The 25,282-nt window shown below is 36.0% G+C and overlaps 1 protein-coding gene and 1 pseudogene across 2 annotated transcripts; both read right to left on the minus strand.

The window, feature by feature from the left end:
• Nucleotides 1–1,521: 1,521 nt before the first annotated feature.
• Nucleotides 1,522–8,152, minus strand: LOC147544307 (uncharacterized). Of its 2 annotated transcripts, XM_086638384.1 has the most exons (3): nt 7,995–8,152; nt 7,413–7,744; nt 1,522–1,640 (listed from the first exon to the last, which is right to left on the minus strand). In XM_086638384.1, the coding sequence occupies exons 1-3, from the start codon at nt 8,145–8,147 to the stop codon at nt 1,613–1,615; spliced, it is 513 nt and encodes a 170-aa protein (XP_086494510.1). In that variant the 5' UTR covers nt 8,148–8,152; the 3' UTR covers nt 1,522–1,612. The 2 variants fall into 2 exon arrangements, 1 of the variants encoding a protein (XP_086494510.1); XR_015224294.1 differs by lacking the exons at nt 1,522–1,640; nt 7,413–7,744 and adding an exon at nt 7,205–7,275 and having other exon boundaries at nt 7,995–8,101.
• A 10,855-nt stretch (nt 8,153–19,007) lies between these two features.
• LOC147544308 (AAA-ATPase At2g46620 pseudogene) lies at nt 19,008–20,208 on the minus strand (annotated as a pseudogene).
• Nucleotides 20,209–25,282: the final 5,074 nt, after the last annotated feature.

Raw genomic sequence — 25,282 nt, forward strand, 5'->3', positions numbered from 1 at the left:
TACATCTCTCTACCTAAACCGAAACACAAACCCTATTTTCCACCTTCATCTCTCTACAGTCATCATCTCTTCGATCATCATCTTCGTTTTCACCTTTCTCTCTCTAATATTTTCATCATCTTCGGTCAGTCATCACCTACAGACGCAAACCGAGATACAAACCCTCTTCTTCATTCATCATATCGATTCATCTTCTCCAGCCATCAACTTGTTCGTTTCTAGACTCTGCTTCAGCCATCAACTTGTTCGAATCACCATCTTCTTCTCCTATAAATCCAGGTAACTGTTGATGCTCTTTTTTATGAGATTTTATGCTCTTGTTCATCCTTCTCGTCTAATGCTTAGTTTCTGAAGTGTCCGTACAGTTCTTTCGCTGTCCGTACATTATTTTTGTTTCTGGTACAACTTTTAAGTTTGTGTTAACATTTACTAAAATTTCTGAACATTTGGTTACATGTTACAAGTACTTTATCATGTGTTAACACATTTGTTTCATAGAATTGAATTATCACTTTGACCAACATTTGATAGAATGATCAGACATTGCTTCTTGGACCACCTGATTATACCACATATTCGAAACATTCAGTAGAATGTTATCCATCATTTTCGCATAAACTCACACATTTCATATAATTCTACGACATTCTCCTCGATAACTAAACATTCCTACGCATGCCAGGCCATTCTTTCTGGTGCCGCGACATTACACTAGATGTTCATACATTTGTTAACCTGTTAAGACAATTGATGATACTTTCATAACATTTTATTCAATTTTTGCAGTATGGAAACTGAAAGGTCACTTTCTACATCTCAAAATAATGACAAGAAGTTAGTATGTGACTCATGGGGCGACGTATTTACGGAGATTGGGCAAATATTTCCCGGTGGTGTCAAAGCTTTTCGACACGCTCTTGGTCGATATACCATTGCAACCAAGAACAACTACAAATATATCAAGAATGAACCAGGTCGTGTGACTGCCGTTTGTTCCAAACCCGGATGTAATTGGAGAGTCCACGGGGTTGCACCATTGGGATGTAAATCCGTGTTTCTGTTGAAAGAGTACGAACCGAAACACGATTGTCTCGATGTTGTTCTCAAACCTGCGGATCCCAAACTCTCTAGTAAACTTGTTGGCAGCCTAATGGATGAAGACATCAGAAAACACCCAAATTGGAGTACGGCTGAAGTTAAAGAAAAGTTTCAAGACGATTACGGTGTTGAGTTGAGCTATTACTTTTCTTACGGTGGTAAGAAGGTAGCCATGGACAAAGTATTTGGGCAGGAGGGTGATTCCTATGCAAAGTTGAAGTGGTACGTAGATGCTTTGGCGACTACTAATCCCAATAGCATAATTGATTTGCAAATCGAACCCACTACCAACAGATTTGTCTGAGTTTTTATTGCCCTTCACGCATCTATCCTTGGGTTTCAACACTGTCGACCTGTGATCTATATTGATGGAACATTCGCCAAAACTCGTTTTAATGGCTGCATTTTAGCTGCGGTTACCAAGGACGGAAACGACGGTATGTTTTCATTTTCACATCTTACGTTAACATTCTAATGTTCCTGCTAACACTTGACAAAATTTTAAGAACATGATCTACAATGACGCTGCATACAGTGAGATGCTGCGTCATTTATTGATGTCATTCATCATTACCACGTATGTTTGGATATTTCAGAAATTGCTAATGCAATATTGCTTTATGAATCAACAGAACTAATTTTGTATTATTTTTTTTTTGTTAGGTCTTTTCCCCATTGCTTACGCAGTTGTGGACATTGAGAATGATCATAATTGGGATTGGTTTCTGCAAAATTTGAAATTAGTGGTGGATCCGATCAAACGTTACACCTTTATTTCGGATAGACATGCTGGAATTCTAAAAGGCGTGAAGAATGTTTTTCCCACCGCTCACCACTCATTCTGTGCTTGGCACTTACGATGTAATCTAAACTTGAGAATACGTAACGGGGCGCGCCAGTCACGTTATTTTCAGAGTCTTATGTTTACGGCGGCACGGGCATTACCTGAGAGCGAGTATCACGCAACCATTGAACAAATGGTTGAGATGGGTGGAACCAATGTGGAGAGGTTTTTCCAATCCCTTAATCCGGAATCATGGGCAGATTCCTTTTTCCCAGGGGATAGGTATTTTGTTTACTCTTTTTCAGTTGAAATGTTGAAACACCATGAACCCTGTTATCGGCACACTTTAAGTTTACTAAGTTATTTTTTCACATTTAATCATATCTTCTGTTATGGAAGGGCATTCTTTCTAGTGTTCCGCCATTCGGACACATGTTGATACATTTAGTGCACTGTTCTAACACAACATGATTTATTATAAGCATTCCTGAAAATGTTGTGACAGTAGTTATAATGTTTTCTTACAGGTATGGCGCCATCAGTTCCCAACTGTCTGAGAGCTTCAACAACATGGTAAAGAAGCCCGCGTTCTCCCTATTACAGCATTGTTGGATGCCATAAGACAGAAGATTATGAACAAGATGAGAAAGCATAGAGACGCCGCTATTGGATGGAATACATTTCTTTGCCCATCGATTAACTTGGAGCAACAAGCGAAATACAAAGTTGCGGACTTATTTATGAAGTATATTCGACTCCACGCCATTCCGTAAATCTTGGTACTCTCACATGCTCTTGTCGGCGTTGGCAAGTAGATTCGCTTCCGTGTCAACATGCAATGTTATGCATCAACAAGACTCGTGGTGATAGTACATGTTTTTACGATCCGGTCTGGACGGTGGAGGCTTACAGAAACACATACCAAAATTGTGTTTACCCCGTTCCAAATTTTGACGAACCCTATACTTTTGATCCATTAACCAAGACTCTTCCTCCACTAGTTAAAAGGGCACCAGGGAGACCACGAACAACACGGTTGCAGAGTTCCGGAGATGTTACCAGGAGGAAAAGAATATGTCGCAGGTGCAACCAACCCGCTTATCACAACAGTGCAACATGTCGAGCCCAACTGTAGTTCTCATTTTTCTAAATGCTTTAACATTCAACGATATGTCTCACCATCTAACAGACTGTCTGTACATTGTGTTGAATGTTTTAGTAAAATCTTTTGGTATTTAGTACATATTTTTTTCTCTTGTGAATATGTTATAACATTCTACAAAATGTTCAGTGAATGAATCCTTACATGTCTTGCTATTATTTACAATGTGTCAACATTATGAAGTTTTCTGAATACATTCTCATGAATGAAGGAACATTATTACATATATCTCAAACATTTGTCAATATGTCCCAGCATTAAAAGGAATGTTCTAACATGTCTGTGTATGTTCTTCCCTGAAACAAACTCTAAGGGGACAATGCATGTCACACATGTTGTTGAAGAAAAATAATAATATATTCAAATTTACTTCATATTGTTTTAACATAAATATCCCATCCAAAATCATTGTATGTTGTTAACATCCCAAAATAATTTACAAACCATATTTGTTTGTAATCTAATCAAGAATGAAGTCGTTTCGGGTTTAGCGATATGAACATAACCCGTTACCTGAACAACTACTTCATTTTTTATTAAAAGATCCTTTACAAAAAAAACATATGTCGGGGCAACCACACTTTCAACCTCGGGCCATCCTCCAAGATATCGTATTCTCCTTCAAAATGTTGTGGGTGAGCTTAGCCCTCTTCCTTTGTGCCAGGGAAATCCAATCTGGGTTTCCCGTACGCTGTTTGGGTCATGTTGTCATGCAGTCTTCCACGAGCTCTTCAATTTTCAAAATGACAAACAGACCGCAATCCGGGCTGTTCAAGACACAAATGAAATGTTAAAGCATAACCAATCATGTTTTTACAGTCACAGACAATACTGAAACATAATGTTAAATGAGACTACATTAATAATAATTACGTGTCTTTTTATTAATTGTCTTAAAACATAAAAGGTTTTTGTTCCAACATTTCTCGGAATGTTGGAACAATTTCAAACTAATTAAACCATGCATCATAATGTTGGAACAAATAAAGAGTGAAAACACTTACTTTTCTCCCTGAGTAGGGAATTCTGGCTCCCCAACGACATCTGCATATTTTTGTTGGGTTCCAAACATTGTGAATCCCACCTCTTCCATTACATCCTCCACATATGCCGCGTACTCCCTGGCATTTTCGTAGCACTCCTTGGCCATCTTCTTATCAAATGACATCGAATCATAATGGGTCCACCGATGGAGAAATACATTATATATCAAGAGTGTCCAGTGCCCCCCTTGCTGCGTCTCCCTTTGTTTGTTGGCAGATTGGTGCACACACAAATAATATTTCCGGTTTCCCAGCATTATTACTCAACGTACGGTTGAGCATTTGTTCGATGGAAGCTTGGTTGACCTCGGACTTTATCATTGTCTGTAGAACAAACACAAAGTTATCAAAATGTTCACTCATATAAAAGATGACGATAGGAAAACATTCTAATCAGTTAACTTACATAGATCTCGGATGGGAGGCATAGCATACACTTTTCTTTCAATTCCTTGTGATTAGTGACGAAGGAACTCGCCCAGTTAATTATTTGTGAATCGCATTCGAGATTCATCATCAACATATCAAGCTGCTTCCCATATATGTCGTTAATGCCGTCACTTAACCAGACCTTCGTACTGCAATATTTGGAATAAACAATGTCACCTTATCTAATGTTAGGACATTTCATGGAATGCTATGACATTACAGTAAGCGAATATAAATGATGCAACACCTACAGTCATGCTCAAACATTACTGGGACTGCATGAACATTACAGTAACCTACTCGTACCTTTTGTCACTTTTCTTGAGGAATTCTTCCAACAGACCCTTTTCTTGTTCCTTCACATTCTTCCAGACTGGGCTTCTTCTCCAGTTTCCAAGCTTCTCACCTTTCTCCTCTTCCGACCTTCCGGTTCCCAACTCTACAATGTCTTTTACATTAATTGTTTTTTTTTTTCTCGAGTTGCTTTGCTTTCTCGGTCATAGTTCGGGTTCGTGGCTGAGTTTTAACCCTCTTAACCAAAGAGTTTTGTTTGTTTTTCTCTTTCGTTTCAACAACTTCAGCCATTTCAACCTTTGGCTTATCTACAAAATCGTCTTCAGAAGAACTTTCATTCTCCACGATCTCGTAGTTTTCATATTCTTTGGCCACCTCACAAACCTCTGAAAAGAAAGCTGAAGGCCAAGTCAGCTGAAAGTCAAGTTCTTCCGTTTCTTTTTCACCTACATTCAAAAAACTTTCAAATTGCTTTTCACCTGTTCCCACCACCACACGTTTAACTAGTCAACATTCGATAGAAAACCAAATCTTAACAAAAATCATTCTCCAATTCTTGATCAATATATATAAACGTTATCACGGATGTTCTAACATTTTACGTATTTATGCGGAGAAGAACACTTACTTGTTTGTTTCTTATTTATTACTTAGTCGACCACTCTACTGTCGTTCGTGGTAAAAGACAGTCTTCAATTGTTGTGGTAAAAGACATCGTGGGAGTACGATAGAAATCTTTTACTTACCGTTTATCAAAAAAGTTGTAACGATGGCGGAACAATTTATGTTCATACCAATCATCTGACAAGTAAGTAAGAATTTCAGAGAAGATAGAAGGATTCCACACAAGTTAATACGTTGGTTAAAAAAAAATAAACTAGAAATAAAACCAACTTAAATCTAAAAAAGCAATATTCAAATGTAGCCTGATTTAAAAACATAATGTTAAATGTTGAAGCATTCTGGTATTTGCTTCAACATTTCGAACTTCTTCTCAAGCAAAGACAAGAATGTCAACAGAAGTAAAGAATTGCGTGAGCATTTACTCACTTGACCCAGCAACTTGGTTCTCTATCTGCTCCTGGTTTTGCCCCTCCCCTGAAGTTTGACCCTTTACCAACTCATCAGAAATTGCCTTCTTACCCTTATTGTTTATTTCTGCTTGTCCAGTTAGGGCTTCGGCATCACTTTCTTTTTCGTTGCGGGCTTCAACGTTTACTGGTTCCGGTTTTTTTGGGGCTACTTCCTGTTCCACTATCTTCTCTCCACCATCTCCACTTTCCACCTCTTGTCTAACCTCCCCACCCTCCACCTCCTCTCCACCAATCACCACATCTCGACCAATCACCTCGTCTCGAACATCAACCTCCCCTCCGACACCAAAATCAAATTCCAAAACATCATTCTTCTCTCCTCTCTCTCTCTTCATCCTCTCCAATTCCTCTCTTAATACTTCTCTCTCTCTCTTAAACATCTCATTCTCTCTCTTAACCAACACATTCTCTTCTCTCAACCTCTCAACTTCCTCCTTCAACTTTTCTACTTCCTCATCATTAATCTCCACCACCACCCTGTCAGTGAACTTTAACAACTCTTCCTCTTCAACAGACTCGGGCACCAACTCCACCTTCACTTACAAGGAGGGATACATATGGTTATTATCTCAACACCTCCCAAATAAATGCATACATTTAATTAAATGTGTAAAGATGCATGTAAATGCTCCAACATTTCACACAATGTCACTCAGGATTCAGTTATGTTGGAACATTTCATCAAATCACAGAGACATTATAACAAATGTTAAAACAAATTACCTGCTCCTCTGAAATGCTTTCCAGCTCTTCTTCCAGTCCCTTAAGGAAGAATGGCTCGATCATCCATCGAGCTATTCTAGGACTTACCCCTACTTCTCCTACCAGGTCCTCATGGATCCAAGTGTGCATGCAATACCAGTACTACAAATAAATTAAACAATCTTAGGTCAGAAGTGTTTTTCTGTATCATCACAAGGATAGAATAACATTTTATAAAATTCCCAAACATTCTGCAAAATGTTTCAGCATTAATGATGAAACATATTAGAGAATATCATAGCAAACTAATATGACTTTTATCATTATAAGAATTTATGAAGCATTTAAGTGCATGATCAGGAAAAATTACGGGCAGCAGAGTCAGGCAGCCTGAAGCTTTGGTCGGGTCTTCCGAGTGCTTGTTGGTTCTCTCCATCATGTAGGAGTGAATAGCTCTCGGCCATGAAACTCTATTTATCATTCTCTCCGTTTGGAGATTGTGATAAAAAGTCCCGACCACCGAGGAGCCGGCCGCTGAAGCAAAGAGGAAGGTTGCTGCCATGTACATGATCCAGAGTTTCAAGAACTCAATGGCAGGAGCCTTTGTTCTGGCAGCCACACTCAGTGCCCTTTCGATGCTCGGGCCCCCAAACGATGCAGACTTCCCCTCTACAATACAGTCTTTGAAATACTTGCTAAGAAACTGGTCCTTAGCCACATCTATGGTGACATTTGTGGGGAATGCTTCGTAAACCTGTCCTTCCATGCGGACTCCCAACAGCAAAGCAACATCTCCGGGAGTGAACTCAATCATCTTCCCTCCGATGTTGAAGGCTTGCCTCTGTTTGTCGTAGCAGTAGAGCAGATCATAGATGGCTTTGTTAGGCTTCTCCATCACATTCTCTTTTCGGAAAGTATTACTGGTCACTGCTTTAAAGAAGGCCCCGAAGGGTGAAGCAAGCAACATCTTCTTTTGCTCGTCCGTAATATCCATCATTGATTCCCGGGCCACCTTAAAAACTGCTTTTAAATTACATTTGTAATTAAAAGCAGCTTTCTTCTTCTGCTCCCTAGGCTCTGTTGGTTTTGGTTGAGGCTCCACCTTGGCCACTCTCGTCTTCGAAGTAAACCCTCGATGCTTCACACAATCAGAAACAGATATGTCAGGGCATTCAACAAAATGTTCAACACTACACTGAATGCTACATCACTATAAATAATGGCAGATCATTTTGGAATGTGTCTACACAATAATGAAAGATAACTATTTGAAGCAACATTTTACAGAATGACAACACACGAACAAATATGCCAAACCATTATATGGAATGTCAGAGCACAAACATTAATTACAGGACATTGTCAAAGATGTGTATACAATAACATACCTTTGCTTGTTGAGGACTAGCAACTTTTTTGCCTTTTTTGCTAGGCCCAGCAGAGGATGGCTCTTCAGCAGCCCTCTTCCTAGGGCTAGCCCTCACTGGCGTCTGTTGTCTTTTTTCAGGACCATCTCCTTTCTTTGTGTTTGTTTTCACCATCTTTTTAATCTGCAAAATTTGTTATGTTTTGTATTAGACACCCACATGTTTGAAACAAACACAGAATGTATGTACACAACCAAAATGTCTTAACATATACTAATTTCTTTTACACAACCATGAATGTTAAAACAAACACCCATAAATGTCACCACAGAAACCTAAATGTTAAAACAACCCTAACTTGAAAATTTATGAAGATTCATAAACACCCAAATGACCTTTCTGTGAGGATGCATGCTTCCGAAATCACAAACAACTATCAAAATGTATAAACATAATCTAACATTTCTTCAACACAACCCAGAATGATAAAACAAATCATTCACTTCATCAACAAAGACAGAGCCCTAAAATCAAAGACAAAGTACTAAATGTCCCCACAGAAACCTAACTTTCGGATCACAACCCTAAATGTTAAAACAAACCTAACCTACAAGCTTGATGAAGAACCATAAACACCCAAATGCTTCCGAAATCACAAAACAACAACCAAAATGTTTTATCACAAACTGTAGAGTAACTTAACCCTAAAACTTTTTTGAAAAACAACCCAAAATGTTTTCTCACAAACTCAAGATCAGACTACTGAACTTGAAATAATAAACCCTAATTCTTTGAAAACACCCCCAAATTTTCGAACACCCCTAAAACTGAACCAACAACCCTAAAATATTAACAACAAACACAGATCTGAAACAACAAACCTCAAAAATTTTCTAACAATCCAAATAATTTATCAACAACAGAGAGACGATCAAGAGTTAGAGGAAGAACAGGGACGTACCTGTGTTTGAAAGAGAGAGAAATCGAAAGAGAAGCACCAGATATGTTGAAAGAGAGTGAAATAGAGAGAGAAATGGGTAGATCCGGTTGCTTAAATAGGTTTGCTTGAGAGAGATTCGCCGGTAACGTTTCGGATGAAAGAGGCGTTAATGGCTGTGGTTGTTTCGCTTGAAAAAGAGATAGAGAAAGAGATAGAGTTCGACCGGTATGAATGAAGAGAGAGAGTTTGATCGAAATAGAGAGAGAGATAGAGATGAATCGTTTTGATGGAGGGAGATAGTGGAGAGTTGTTCAATCAGAGAGAGAGAGAACGCGGAAGCCGAGAGAGAGGAGAGGCTGCATGTGGGTCGGGTCTAATCAAAGTCAGGGAGAGAAAGAGAGAGCCTGTTGTTGGCGGGAAATGAGTGAGGGATATAAGTGGTAAGCATTTCTTTTGGAGGGATAGAGAGGTAAAATCACTTTTTGAGTTTTTTTTTAGATAATATTCCCTATTGGGTTGGATTTGGTATTTGGGCTCCTTTTTTGGGCCTTAGATTTATCCTCCCTAATATAAAGATATTTATTTGTTGCGTTTAGTCTACCTCCTAATTTAAGTTGGTATTGACTTCCAAATCCTTTAACCTATTGCAGGCTTTGATTAGTTTTATCTATTTAATATTTTAATGAAGTAATTGTAATATTTTTTTATTAATGCTGGGTCGTATATATAAAATTACTTGATATCTAGAAAATCCTTAACCGAGGACGATAGCCTGCGTAGCAAGCTAGTACTTTTTTGTCTCCGTATCTGCTTGTAACATGAACACGATTTTCAACCCCTAAATCCAAAAGCATGTTTCTCTTGAACTTTTTTATAAACCATCCCCCATCTAATATATGAAGGGGATGTTGTATATCTTGTGAATTTTAACTTTGTACACATAAGAACAAGAATAATTTCGTCGTCTTACTATTTGGAGAGAAATTATCTTAAACTCTTAAATACAAAAGATTAATGAGAAAAATTACTTTACAAAATATTGCATCAAGAAGATCTAAGTACTCTAAACATGTAACTTTGACAGAGTAGTCACACCAGCTCTTAATTTATTTTTGTTTCTTGCACTTTTGTTTTAGCCATTTAGCTAACCTAGGAAAGAAGTAAATGAACCTACCACTATTGAATGTCTGGAATCAAAAAATGTCAATTTTACATCCCCTAATCTACTTGACTCAATTTTTCTTCCATCCAACTGAAATTGGTTTTAAGGATTGCGAAAGCTTAACAACTGTCAACCAACTATTAGCCCATGGTTAAGGAGGATCCCCTCATTTAGTAGTACATACATTAGGGTTTCTTCAACATTCTATCTTTTTTTCAAGTGGATTAGTGGAGATACTTAATTCATCATTGTCCTAATACCCTATTAGAATAGCTATTTTAACACAGTTGAGATATTTTGAATATCATATTTTGAATGAGGTAAGACTCCTAGTTAAAAGTAAAGATAATTAATTCATAATTGTCCCAATACTGTATTAGAGTTGGGATATATATTTTGAATATCATATAAGGAGATTTACTATCTGACTGGGTATCTATGCTCTAAAGTTGAAGATATTGTAAATTATTTGGGGGGATTCACATAAAACATATGGAAAAGTTAGGATCAAGATTTGAGAGATTCATTAAGCACAAAATTCTTAATTAAATATAATAAGACTGAAATATTTTGAGTCAAGGTGGTGATCAATTTTAATAGAGATTGTTCTTTATTAAGCAGGAAGTGGGGAGGTTGTGTCTAATTGCTTATTCTAATTTAAAATAGATTTAAAGAATTGAAGAATAAATGGTTAAGGGAAATTCTAAATTCGCCCTCTACGGTTGCTTTTGACGTCCAGTTACAGGCAAATGACTCTTGAACTTTACGGGAGGGGTCGCCAAAAATAATAACTAAGGGTGTCTATAGATACACCCAGAGGTTAGAAACAATAACTATCAGAGGTTAGAAACAATAACTATGGTACGTACGGCAATTTTTCACTTAAAATATAAAAATTTATTGATTGTTCACAAATATAGTTATAAATAGAAAAAATTATTATCATGGTTTGTGGAGAAAGAAAAAGAGAAACGTTTTGAACGTTCACCTATTCTATACAAATTTTCCCATATGCTTGAAGTAGTAGAAGATACATAAAACTTCAAATATCGCTTTGTTTACTGTAATTCTCTAAGCTTTAGAAATTAGTTTCCTCAATCTTCATCTAAAGCGTGATTCTAAGTTAACTATATATAAATTACATAAGCAAAAGATCCATGCATGATACTCGTTGAGGAGATTGAAGTTTTAGATGTTTGATTCAGTCAATTTTTCTTACTATTACGTTTGGAGGGAGACTATTAGCGCGACGGATCTTTTAGCTAGATATTTGTTTTAATATAAATCATAATAGTTTAATTATTTTTATGGTGCCCTCTTTCATGTGTTCATAGATAAGAGAAAACAGAATCTGAGTAACTTCATTGTATTCAAATTTAACTACTAATTATGTTTGATTTTTAATAATAAAAGAAAGTTTCCATATGTAGGCGTGGAACATGCATATATTATATAATGGATTAAATTCATTTTCGCCTCATTATGGCCAACTCACCAAGATAGCCTCTTAAAGAGACTAGTTTTCAAAACATGTACTATGCCAGGCATAATCCTGGACGGGGTACATGACCAGACTAGATTTAGTGAGAGAAAAAATTGTCCCATGATCTTTTTTTCTGCTTGATTTTTTGTGGCACATAAATTTAATCCTGTCTAACGCGTTGTTTGGCAACTAAAAATTTAAGTACTTTTGTTTATAGTAGAAGTACTTCTACTTTAAAAAAGGATTTTTTTTTTACCAAAAGTATATAGGGAAGACCATGCCGACTCTTGCGGGGAGGAAGACACGAGTAGACTTCTCTACATGAGTTTCTCTAATTAAGGCTTCTAAGGGCTTGTTATTCGTTAAGACCTTTTTACTAGATTTTTTTCGTTCTGAGCCTCCAAAGATCTCATAACTTTTAAGTGTTCTAGCACATAAATGTTCAAAACTTTAAAGGTTCAGAAACTTTCAGGTTTGAAACTTTTAAAGGTCCGGGACATTAAAGTCGTTGATTATTAAAAAGTTCGGAAACTTTTTTATTGAAACTTTGAAACTCCGGAATTTTTTGTTAAAATCAAACTTATATTATTTCAAATCTAAGCCGTCCAAACTAATGTTTGAGATTACAACGAACGTTATATTATTTTAAGGGCTAAACTTTAAAGTATCATTTTAGAATAAAACCCCTCACCCCCAACAAACGGGCTTGATAATAATTTTTAAGTACACCCAAAGTGAGAATTTCAAAGATCTACCTGTTTAGGTGGATCTTTGATTTATAAGTAAATTTGTCTTAAAAAGTTCCTGGGCCAGATCTTTCATTAAAAGTTCTTAATTTTTCATAAAAAATTTAAACTTATTAAAAAAAGATCTTAACCAATAACACGAAAGTTTAAAGTTCTTAAATAAAGGTCTGAATCAATAACACGTAACTTCGAAACTCTTAAAAAAAGGTCGAAACCAATAGCGCCAAACTTCAAAGATCTTAAGAATTTTAAAGATCTGATAAAAGTTTTGAACGAATAACCCCCACTAAGACTTCCTTGAAGAATTCTCGTTGGGTTCTGGAAACTCTCTTTTCTTATAGTTCTAGGGTGAAAGTAAAACTACCAAAAGAGGAGTTTGAATTGCTCAAGATTTTAGCTAACAACTTGATGGTGATTGTGGTTGAGCTCGTGTATCTAAAGTGGAAGAGCTACAATTCGTATCGGACTTATGCATATAACTATAACTCTCTTTCCTTAGAGAGGAAGCTTTTTAAGGTATGACTATAACTCTCGTGTTAATTCACATCGGACTTATGCATGTGATCCTAATCTATCGATTAATGCTAGATATTAGATATCTGAAATTCCGCAAACAGTACTGCGGACAGGGACGTCGGTAAGCATGAGCCAGGAGGGGCCATGGCCCCCTGACCCGCACTACTTCCCATCTTATGACATATTAAGTTATAAATATATTGTTCCTTTAAACTTAATTGGCCCCTCTTTAATTCAAACCTAACCCAGAACTTAACAAGTCCACCTTATGTTTCTACAACCAGGGGCGGATCCATGGGGGTGCGGCCGCACCCCGTGGATCCTCCCGAAAAAGAAATTCAGTAGTAGTAGACCTTTTTTTAATATATATGTAAGTATAATTGAATATATGATTTCTGATGCAATAAGGTGACACAAAGAAATCCTTGGCTTAGTGGTTAAAGGGTGGTTAGGTTGATGGCGGGATTGTGAGGACGTGGGTTCAAATCCTTTAGCAAGCATTTAAAGTGCTTTTTTTCACATTTATGTGTCTAAACCTATATATACCTAATTGTGTTCATAGATAACATCAAGTAGTAATTGGTTCAATGGTGAAGGCTTTAAATTTGGAGGGCCTAGGAGCGTCAGGTACTGGGTTCGAGTCTCGTCAAACTATTTTTAAGTTTTAATATTTCAAGTTTCCACTATCCTAAATTCCTATAAGGATCTAGGCAAAATCTAATAAAAAAATGAATTTTCGTTTGATTGGCCATTTGTATGTAAAAATCGAGTTCGTACGTGAAAAAAAGGTGTGAAATAGTCCAATTTTTTTGCCACCTTTTAGATGGTAAATTGAAAACACAAATTTTGGAAAACTTAAATTGAAGCTTGCTAAAATCGCTTAGAATCGATGGAATTGCTTGAAGATTGACGAAATCAATTGAATATCGACGAAATTGCTTGAAGATTTCGATGAAATCGCTTGAAAATTTACGAAATTGCTTGAAGATTGATGAAATCAGGAAGCAAATTGAACTCTCTCTCTCTGTATTTGCCTAATCTGTTAAAACCTTTATCTAAATCAGTTAGAATTGGAAGAATCCCTAATTCATATGACCCTAAAATAGAAACAATACAGAGAGAGAGAACGAGAGAGGGACCTTGGAATGAGATGAAATTGGCAATGAGTCGATTGTGAAAACATTTCAAAATATGAACTCTCTGATGTCAATTGCATTTGTAATCGTTGAAGTATTAATATAATTAATGAATATAAATATTTTGTTAATTACTCTGTTTTCAAAAAAAAAAAAAATTATTTAAGTATATAGATCCGCACCCCCTAGGTGAAAATCCTGGATCCGTCCCTGTCTACAACCCCATGATCTCACACAAGTTTCTAACACCGCCTAGAGTTCTTAATAGGAATCATCTATTTTGAATGACCGCGGCCATAAGTTTCTGTTATTGTAAGTCTATATTATTTCAAATTTCTATTATTTCAAGTTTCCATTGTTTTTTTATTTGTTAATGTATATCGGTTCCAGTTGTAAAGAGAAATCAATTCGAGAATCCACACTTTGTTCTCTCATTATTTAAAATCAGTTGTTTCTCAAATCGTAATTCAAGAGCAAATAAATTTATTCGAGAAATAGTCTCTCTCTCTCTTCTCTCCATTTACAAGTTAATTGTATATATTTTTGCAAGTAAACATTTAACTAATATCGATAAAAATGTATTTTATGTTGGCACAATTCAAATGGCTAGCGGGAGTAGTAGAATTAGTAATGACGATCCAAAAGTGGCATCGAAAAAGATCAACCTTTATTTTATTAGTCTACTTACTGTTCTTACTGTTTACTATTAAGTGTAGCATTCGTACGATATTTTGTCAATTTACAGTTTAGGAAATCTCCTACAATCAGTCAATTTTTAAAAGAAAAAATATTGACGGAGCAGAAGAAGATTCACATTCAATACTAAAACTTCAACCATAGATGTCCCCCCTACGAAATCTCAAATAATTGAATCGATATTTGAGTTTAATCTTTATGACTTATTTATGTATAAAATTTATGACTAGAATAGTTCGCCCCCCCCCCCCCCCCTTCCTTAACAAAAGTTCTGGTTCCGTCCTTAACTGCGGAGAGACGGAGAGTACAACATAACCCAACAAAAGAAATGGCAGTGCAGATGAATATGATACAATGGTAGAGATAAAGAGATGGATTGACAGTTTATCTGATAAAGATGAAGAGAGATGGAGAAGATCTGAAGATGAAGATGCAAAAGAGATTGCGGTGGAGGTGAAGATGAAGATGAGATGGTGGTGGAGATGAAGATGGTGAACAAAAATTGATGAAAGATGAGGACTTGGTCTCTCTAATACTTCTCTTTTTTATTATGACAAAAAAAAACAAAATCTGACAAAAGATAATCAAGGCCAAAAAGAGAATTCAAATTACATGTCATTAAGGGTCTGTTTTATGCGTAGGAAAATGGGATGGGAAAGTCGACTTTCCTAAGAAAACCCATTTTCCACCATTTGATTGAGTCCCTAGAGTAAGAAAGTACTTTTCTATTGGATTAAAAGGTGAAAAATAGGCTAATTTTTTTTACCATCAAATAGGTGAGAAAGTCACTTTCTTCCTCACTCTTTCTGCGATCTCTCTCCTCGGGCAAAATATTTCGCTCCCACTTGATTCATTTCTCCCACCAGATGGTTCATCTCCCGCCTAAATCACTACTTCCTTCTTGAAATCTATAGACTTACAGTCATATATTGTTGTTCCATCTCCATATCAATCACTTTCTTACCTTCAACAGAAACAAAGAAGCCAGGAGAAAGAGGACAAAATCAAGTAAGCATTTTACCAATCTCTCTCTATTTCTAAATCTCTATCTCAAAATCTCTGATTTCTCTTTATGTTGCCCTAAATGTGTTAGCTTGAACTAACTTTATATGTTGGTATGTTGGGTGGTTCTTAATAGTCATATAACTTGATGGGTTATCGTGAGTTTTTGGTCAAATTTACTTCACAAAAATTATAAGAATTTTTGTGTTTTTGGATGCTCATACGTGATTGTTAGATTTACTCAATCAATATTTGGACAAATTTTTCAGAACAATGTGTGCTTATTAGGTGTTTGTTAAATTTACTAAATGAAATTTTAGACAAATTTTCAGGATGAATGGTAGCTTCATTTGGATAAATTATTGCAAGAGTAATGAGCTAAAATTATAGTGATGTAGATGTGTAATTTGTCTATTTTCCTTGTGACAAAGAATTTCAGATTAAAGAGTTGTTATATGTATATTTTGATCTTGAAGTCATATCAAACGCTTAACTTTGTGTGTGTTTTGTAAGAAATCCATTTTTTTCAGCGGGAAAGAAAACAACTTTCTTACCCACATATTTGCACATGTATCAAACGAACCCTAAAAGAATTTGAGAAAAAGTAGATAGGGAGGCATTTTGAAACTGATCAACTTTAGGAGATCATTTTGGTGAATTAGTTATCTTTAGGGGCCGGCGAAAATAAAAATTAACCCTTATATTACTCACCACTACTTCCAAGTTCCACTTCCACCTAAGGTTCTCAACAAAACAAAAACTACTTCCAAGTTCCACTTCCACCCCGGATAATTTCATCGGCTTCTCTATTCCCAAAGCCAATCGTACAATCAAACACCTTCTATTCGCTGATGATTGCATTATTTTCGGTCAGAACTCTCTCGAGAACATCAGTAATCTTAAAAAGATCCTCACCACTTTTAGTGCGGCTTCGGGACAAATGATAAATTACTCCAAATCAACTATCTTCTTCTCCAAAAATACACACCCGAAATTTAAAAGAATGATCGTTCGCAACCTAAAGTCCATCAATCCTCTTCTCTAGACAAATAACTCGGCACTCACCTCTTCATTGGCACAAATAAAAAACACGCGTTCTCCTCCCTCCTTGACCAAATCCAAAATAAGCTGCCCAAGTGGCACACCAATCTCCTGTCCCAAGCTGGTCGCTTCATTGTAATCTCTACAATTGCTGCGGTCGTTCCCCGATACCAGATGCAGTGCTTCTCCATCCCCAAAGGCTTGAGCAACCGCATTGAGACCATCCAACGGTCATTCTGGTGGGGGAAAAACTCGTTCTATTCACACCATCAACTGGTCTGCCACATACCTTCCTCGTAAGCTGGGAGGCTTAGGATTCAGGCTCCCGACTTTCAACAACCATGCTTTTCTTAGCAAGCTGGTTTGGCGCATCCCGAGGATAAAAACCATGAGACCCCTTGGGCCAAAATCCTGAAAGCAAAATACTATCCCAAGGATAAAAACCCTCCCCTGGCAAAATCTAACCATTCCTGGTTCTGGAAATCTTTAGTTAAACATTATGTGTCTCGCCTCATTTTTTGGGATACCAAAAAAAACATTTGGTCTGACTACTCGATACCAGACCACCCAACATCCCTGAGAAACACCACTAACAGCCAATTAATTATAGTGGCGCAACTTATTAGTAATAACTAATGGAATACCAATACCATTGATCAATGCTTTGACATGAACATATGTAATGCGATTCTTAGCATTAATTTACAGGATCATAAGGAAAACACTATGCAATGGACCCTAACCAAATCAGGTAACTTCACTATTTGCTCGATGTATAATCACCTCGACACCAACAATTATTCATATGAAACGAGGGAATGGAAACACATTTGGAACATTATTACGACTCCTAGAATCAAACTTTTTATGTGGAAATGTTGTACGAACAGTCTACCGTAACAGACAAAATAGGAAAGTTCATTGGTAATATCTACAATTGTGAGTACTGCAACAATACTGAAACGATCACCCATGGTTTACTTCACTGTGAACGATCTCACGCTATATGGTTTCACTTCAATATTATTTCTGAGCACATCACTAGTCTCTGCGATTGGATTCTTCACTAGAAGGATCTATAAGCGGAGAAGGTGAGCCTTTATGCGAAAATATTATGGTTTTTATGGATATCGCGTTGTGAAAAATGTTTCATGTCACAGGATCAATCTCTAATGCAGCTTATCATGAGAATCAAAGGAACTTCTACAGGGGTGATCACCAACAAAACCACTTCAACGATGGTTACATCTCAGCCTTGGACTCCTCCTCAGGCCCCCTTCCTCAAAATTAATGTCGATGCTTCCTTCACTGCCTTATCCAAACCAGTAGGCATAGGTTGTATCATTCACGATTCCCACGCCGCTTTTATCGCAGCCTTAGCAGATACAACTAGAGGTCAAAATGCAGAAGAATGTGAATGTCGCGCAATCATCCATGCTATTGCATTGGGCACATACACATTGAAAGCGACAATCAAAACTTGATTAGGCATGTCCACAATAGCAATACCGCAATCAACTTGCATTCACGCAAACACATAGACAACATTACCCATCTTCGGCAGAACTTCGATCGCATCCTCTTCTCTTTCACTCCACGATAGAACGACCTTATGGCAGACAAACTAGCGAAATGGGGAAGTCAGAATGCTAGAAAGCGCTCTTGGCACTCACTTGCTGATCTTCACAACTCTTTTGCTTCCTAGTTTTCTCTCTCCCCCCCCCCCCCCCCCCACTCTTCAACAAAAAAAAAAATTCCACTTCCACCCAAGATTCTCAACAAAACAAAAAAAAAAAATGTTCCACCGAAGAGTTTTCTGTTTACTTGCACAAACCCATCTAAATGCAAAAAGACAAAGCTAGTTATAATCACTTTTTCACACAAATCTCTTTAAGTTAGTCCCATTAATTTTGTTGCTTATGAAAAATATACAATTATTTAAGGTCATTGTGCAGTGGTACGTGACCATTGTATCTAATTGAATCTCACTAGTTAAACACTTTTTTGCTTTTAAAGGGGGCTAATTCTTTACTGCAAGATGGAGTTATTTGATGATGGGAGAAGTAGCCCCTTTTACTACTAATATCTCTTTAACTTAGTTTTTGTCTTAATCATTTAATTGTGTATTTAGCGTTTGGGTCAAGGATAAGTACCGACTTTAGTGTTTGGGTCACATGTTTGTCCGTTATAGGGTCTGGGTCACAGACTAACTATTGACCCGTTGACTAATGACGATAGTTAACTACCGTCATTAGTCAATGGTTAGTCTGTGACCCAGACCCTAAAGCCGGTACTTATTCTTGACCCAAACACTAAACCCGAGCTGTTGCTCCTGTTTGAAGAATTTCTTCAACTTGTCGAAACAATTTATGATCTTTAAGCCCTAAATAACTATTAGCTAAAGTTTTGAATGCATTAAAATCACAAAGAGGGAAATAAATTTGAACATCAGATCCTCCAGGTCTTAAAATTGATGGATCAATTTGGTCTTTGCTGTTCATAATAATCACCATGATTCTTTCTTCAGCCAAGTAGAGAAAATTCCATCCATGAAATTCAAACTCCCTGATAAACTTATAGATGTTGATTTCGCATATAAATATAAATCTTCAATAAAAATAACTGATCGATTTGTTGTTTGACGAAGAAGCATTTTTAGGTCAAAATCATCAGTAACATTTGATAAACCTATATTGTAGATATCGTAGTTGAGGAATTTAGCCATGGCGGAAATGAATGGTGATTTTCCAGTTCCAGGAGGACCGTGAAGAAGATAACTTCGTTTCCAAAAACACAAACTAACCGACGGTAATATTGTTTTGATTTAATAAAAGATTTTAGATCGGATTTTACTTTGTGTTTTTAGATTTGAATCCATGGCGATTGTATCGAAAGTTGTTGGATGAGTAATGAACAGATCTCCACCTTTTATTATGAAAAGGGGGGAAAATTTAGGGTTTTCTGAAGTTGGGGGTTTTCTAGGGTTCTTGAGAATTAGGGTTTAAGAGAGTTTGAACAGAGGGAAAGAGAGAGAATTAACCGGCAAAAGCTTGGTCGCACGACCAATGCTTAGGCCGACACGAGAAGGAGTTGAGCTCGGTTCATGGAAGGTGGCAACAGCTTGGACGTTCATGGAAGCACCCTCGAGTTTGGGATTTCAAGGGACTAACTCGGTTTTCATGGCAGCATCAAAGGAGACTTGGAACGGCTCACAACAACTCGGGTTTAGTGTTAGGGTCAAGAATAAGTTTCGGCTTTAGGGTCTGGGTCACGGACTAACCATTGACTCGTTGACTAATGACGGTAACTACCGTCATTAGTCAACGGGTCAATGGTTAGTCCGTGACCTAGACCTTATAACGGACAAACATGTGACCCAAACACTAAAGCCGATACTTATCCTTGACCCAAACACTAAATATCCCTATTTTTTACCTATGCTATTTTACTATATCAATAGACAAAGAAGGAACCATTAGTATATTTTTGAGGTTGTTTTGCTAAATATACCATGTTCAATTGGGGAAAGATAGAGAAGAAGATACAAAAGGAATAAATGTACTTAAAAGAACGCACCCGGAAAAAAAAAAAGACAAAATTAGGTACAAGAACTTCAGTAGAACTTTTTTTTGCCTAAACTTTCACCAACATTTCTTCTTTTACGCAGGCCAAAGGTAATGGAAAAATGTCATTGACGACAATCCTTCAAAAAAATTCACATCTTCTTCCTCTCTTCCCCCCCCCCCCCCCCCCCACCCCCACCTCTTCCGACGACCACCAGCATTTTCTCTTCTTCGCTCTTTGTTAATGTGAAGGAGAGTGTCCCCTACTCTCCCACGTTATAACTCGTTTTCCGATTTAGGAATAAACCTCCAAACTAGAAAAAATAAGGATACTTCTAGAATATTTCTAGAATCTGAGGGAGAGAATGGTGGCCAAAGGTGGTGGTGGGGCTAGAGGATGATGCAGAGATTTTCAGAAGATATTTCTAGAATCTGAAATGTCTTAAAATCTAGTAATTTAATATTTTAGGTTAGTAAAAAATTATTATATTCTGTGGCTTTATATTTTTAAGAAACTTTCTAGGTTCTAGATTTAGAAAATTTGGCCTAAGACCCGATTTTAAATTATTTCAAGTCAAAAAGACTAGTTAAATTTGTTTTGTTATAAGACCAAAATTTGTACTTTGTTTGGTTAAAAGTTCAAATATTTGTATTTATTTGGTTAAAAACTCAATATTTTTTGCTACTCTCTTACAAGTTGTTGCAAAGCTGCTGCAATGTTAGTTGTTGCAAACTTCATGCAAGCTGCTGCAAATCTCCTGCAAAGCTGCTGCAAACCTCTTGCAAAGTTGTTGCAAACCTCTTGCGAGTTGTCTTAAATTACGAAAATACATAGGTATAAAAAAAGAGTCCGTGGGTATATAGACCAAAATAATATTCAAAAAAGGTTTATGATCCAATCTTCTCAAAACATGGATATTTAGTCCTTTTACATTATGGACATAATAACCCATTCTTTATGAGAGAACTACCGTCCATGTCCCTCCTACAAAAATCACGGGATTTTTAATTTTCCAGGGTCAATTTGGAATGTTTCTAATGTGGATGTGATTTAGGGGATTTAAAGCAACTAACGTATAAATCCGAAATTGATTTTTTTCTATCTTCTAACCGTTTTGGAAAGCAAATCTATTTCCAAATCAATTCAAAACAAAAATCTTAACCAAATCAATTTTCTCTCTCTTTACAGATTTGGAAACCAAATCAATTTTCTCTCTCTTTTGATATTTATAATTTTTTTTCGATTCAAATCAATTTTCTCTCACTTAACTTTCAGATTTGGAAATAGTATATTTTCAAGGATCAATTTAGCGTGATTTGGGGGTTAATATACAAAACATATATATTACTTTCTCTCACTTAACTTTCAGTTTTGGAAATAGTATATCTTTCTAGGAACATTAAAGCAAGATGTGTTTTCGTTTTATTCATACATAAATACACATAGAATACAAATTATGAAACAAATACGTAAATTATGTATTATTTATGACGAAGAAACCATCATTTGTCAAGTATACAACATAATTTATCAAATGTATGTGAGTCTTGTTCAATAAATTACACATAATTTCTTTTACATTACACATCCTTTACATTCTGTTACAAAAAAAAAGTACAAAATCTTCTTTGGTTCAAAAATGGTGCTCATCCATGTACTCTCCATTAGTTTCGTTGACTCACTTTGATTTGACGATTCTCTTAGAAATTTTATCTGGTATATCAAATCTACACACATAAATACACATACATTAAAGAAAATCATATATTGTATAATAAACTACATGTACAGTTTCGTAATTATATATAATGTTTGTCAAATTTTGACAACATTTGAAGGTTTTGAGTAGTTTGGTAAACTTATCAAGGCTACTGTTTTGGGTGAAAAGTACACGTAATGGTAAATAAATAATACACAATTTATGTGCACTTATACGTAAATTATATACATAATGGTAAGAACATGAAGAAATACGTAAATTATATATACTCTATTGCAAAGTACACGAGATTTGATAGTAAAGCGAAGTATTTCTACTAATGAAATGAGTACTGTTTTGGTGTTAAAGCACGGGTAATGTTCTATAAATTACCCATAATTTACTATAAATTGTGGTAATTTACGATAAAGTACATGTACTGTAAATTCTGTTATGAGTAACCGTACGAAAGAACAAATGTTTCATAAATCCGTACGGATTGAAAACCTGATCTGAAGAAAAAAAAAAATGAGAATATCATTATGCTTAAACTACAAATCTAAAGATATCTGCTATGATCAAGGTTACCAGATTCGTTTGAACACCCCACGAATCGGGATCTGGTTCGCGCGAACCCTTTCAGGATACGTTCGCGAACCAGATCGCTCGATCTAGCGAATCGTTTTTAAGAGAAGAAGGGTGAACTCTGTGAAGCAAATACATACCTCGATCTTATGAGTTGAAGGCTCCAAGTTCTTTTGAGATATAAAATTCTTGGTGAATGGTTAAAGAAAAAAAATGCAGAGTAATATGAGGAAGAAGATGAAGTTTAGGTGATGGCAAAAAGCCAATAACTTATCCTTTCTTCTTCCTTCTATTCCTCTGTATTAGGTTTTTCATTTCTTGTGTAATAGTAGTTTTCGGCAGAGAGAGAGAAAGAGAGTAAGAGTCGGCCAGTTGATGGGGTGGGGAGAGAATACTTCTTTTTATACAGTTATTTTTAGGGTTTCCTAATACATTGTGGCCGTTGGATTTAGATCTAGGGTTTTAACTTCTTTTTATAAACTAAACAGTAAAGCACAATTGCTATAATATCTCCAACTGCTTTTCTTTCTCCGATTTTAAATTAAGGATAGTTTCCAAAGACCAATTATTCTGGAATATCTTATTAAGTAACGAATTGAAATTTTGTATTAAACGAATTATGTACCGAATTAGCGTACCGAATAAGTATACCCCCACGTACCGGATACACTTTAAAATGCGTACCGCGTACCCGTTTTCGTACCGCGTACCGGAACGTACCGCGAATCTGGTAACCTTGGCTATGATGATTGATTGCAATAATGTCAAACTCGAGTTGAAGGATTAAACATCAAGATCAAAAACATAAATGAAATTTTAAGAGAGAGAAAGAAAATAAACATCAAACATTTGATAGATGATTGATAATCTGATCTCACGAAATATAAGAAACAACAGAAGATTAAACATAGATCTAAAGAAATATGATATTATCACTGGATGCAAACATAACATACTAACTTTGAAGGAATCATTGAATAAGGAATAAACATAAAGATCTTAAACAGTTATGAAAATTTTAGAGAGAGAAAATAAATATCATACATTCGAAGTTAATGAATTAGTAAACAGATCTTATAGATATGTATCATAACTCTGATACGTTTTATAATAGAGCGAAATAATTAGGGTTTTAGTTATAGGAAGAAATATTAGATATTAACAATGGTGTTTATAAAGATTTCGAAAGTATTAAACCTGATAAATGATGAATTTGGACAGCAATATAATGTAGAAGAAGAAGATTTTCTGAGTTTAATGGAGGTTTGTCAACTAAATCGGTTTTAGAGAGATCAAATAAAGAGTTTCCGTTACTGAAAAGAATGAAGATATCCTTACTTTGAATAGAAACATGATTGGAGAGAAATATGGAAGATAATAATGAAGATATCCTTACTTTGAATAGAAACATGATTGGAGAGAAATATGAGAGATAAATATGGAAAAAGATATGCATAGATTTCGAAGATAAATCAGTTATAAAATATGGAAAGGTTAGATTAGGGATTATGAAATAATATTTATTCTAGAGATTTGTGTTTTCTCTCTAGATGAGACCAAATGGACTAGATATCCATTTATATTATTTTATTGGTTTTAAAACCCTTTATAGAATTAGAGAGGATTATATCTACTATTAGGACCCGTTTTTTGGACTATAAGCCCAAAAATTCATAAAAAAATTGAGTGATCATTTTTCACCAAAACAAATAATTTCCTCTCTAGATTATGGTATTTTTATTTATGTAAAAGTCGTTAATTCGAGTTTAATTAGGTACAGGAAATCCTAATACTCCCTCCGTCTCACAATGAAAGTCCATTATCGAAACTCACCCGATTTATTTTCGTTTTGTGTGTTCCCATATTGTCCTCATTAAATAAGAGTGCTAGCATTTATTGTAATACAATCTAGTGAATTTTATTGGACAAAACTAGTGCATGCACTATCTTTCCTAATAAATGCACTTGATGTTGATAGAATTAAAGAGGGGTATATTTGCCAAAATATTGGATATTATAGGTTATATATGGTATGGGACTTTCATTGTGAGACAACCCAAAAAGGAATAATGGACTATCATTGTGAGACGGAGGGAGTACTATATAAAGGGAATTTAGTAGTTGCTTAATTCATTTAGTTTTATCAAATAAAACTAAAGGAGTTTCTTCATTCTTTATGAGTTTTCAATTTTGCAACGTTTTTTAAAAAGGTCTGAAAAATTTCTGAGTCTTCTGCTACATCAGAGGAAGAATAAGAAGATCAAAATTCTTTACTTGAAGAGCCTCCGGTGATGGCAGTCTGTCGATGACTCTCGTCAGCTTGAAGAGAAAAAGCGGTTCTGGGAACTCGAGGAAAAGAAAATTAGATTTTCCATCCAGAATTTTGGTGCCATTTAAAATATTTTTGTTTCCCGAAACGTCCTTAAGAAAATAAATGAATACAATTAGTCAAAAAACTAAGTTAACCACTTTAAAACTTCGAAATTCACGAGAAATGCTATTTGGTCCGAATTTGGAGACTGACCAATGGAGGAAAGCTGATGTGGCAAACTCCCACTGATCGGCCCATTTTGTTCTCCACGTAGCCCGACTAATGGGAGCCAGACATACCTGTGGTGGCCCCCTATTTCGGGGCAAATAACATTTCTTAAAAGGGTTATTTTTCAAATGGCCCCCAACTCTGTGACCCGCTTCTTGCCTGACCCCCTACTGTCAAGCAGGAAGCTGGTCACAAAGTTG

This window comes from Eschscholzia californica, unplaced genomic scaffold (genome assembly GCF_041429995.1).
Source record: "Eschscholzia californica isolate CP2 unplaced genomic scaffold, dmEscCali1.0.p SCAF_4, whole genome shotgun sequence".
NCBI classification, from domain to species: Eukaryota; Viridiplantae; Streptophyta; class Magnoliopsida; order Ranunculales; family Papaveraceae; genus Eschscholzia; species Eschscholzia californica.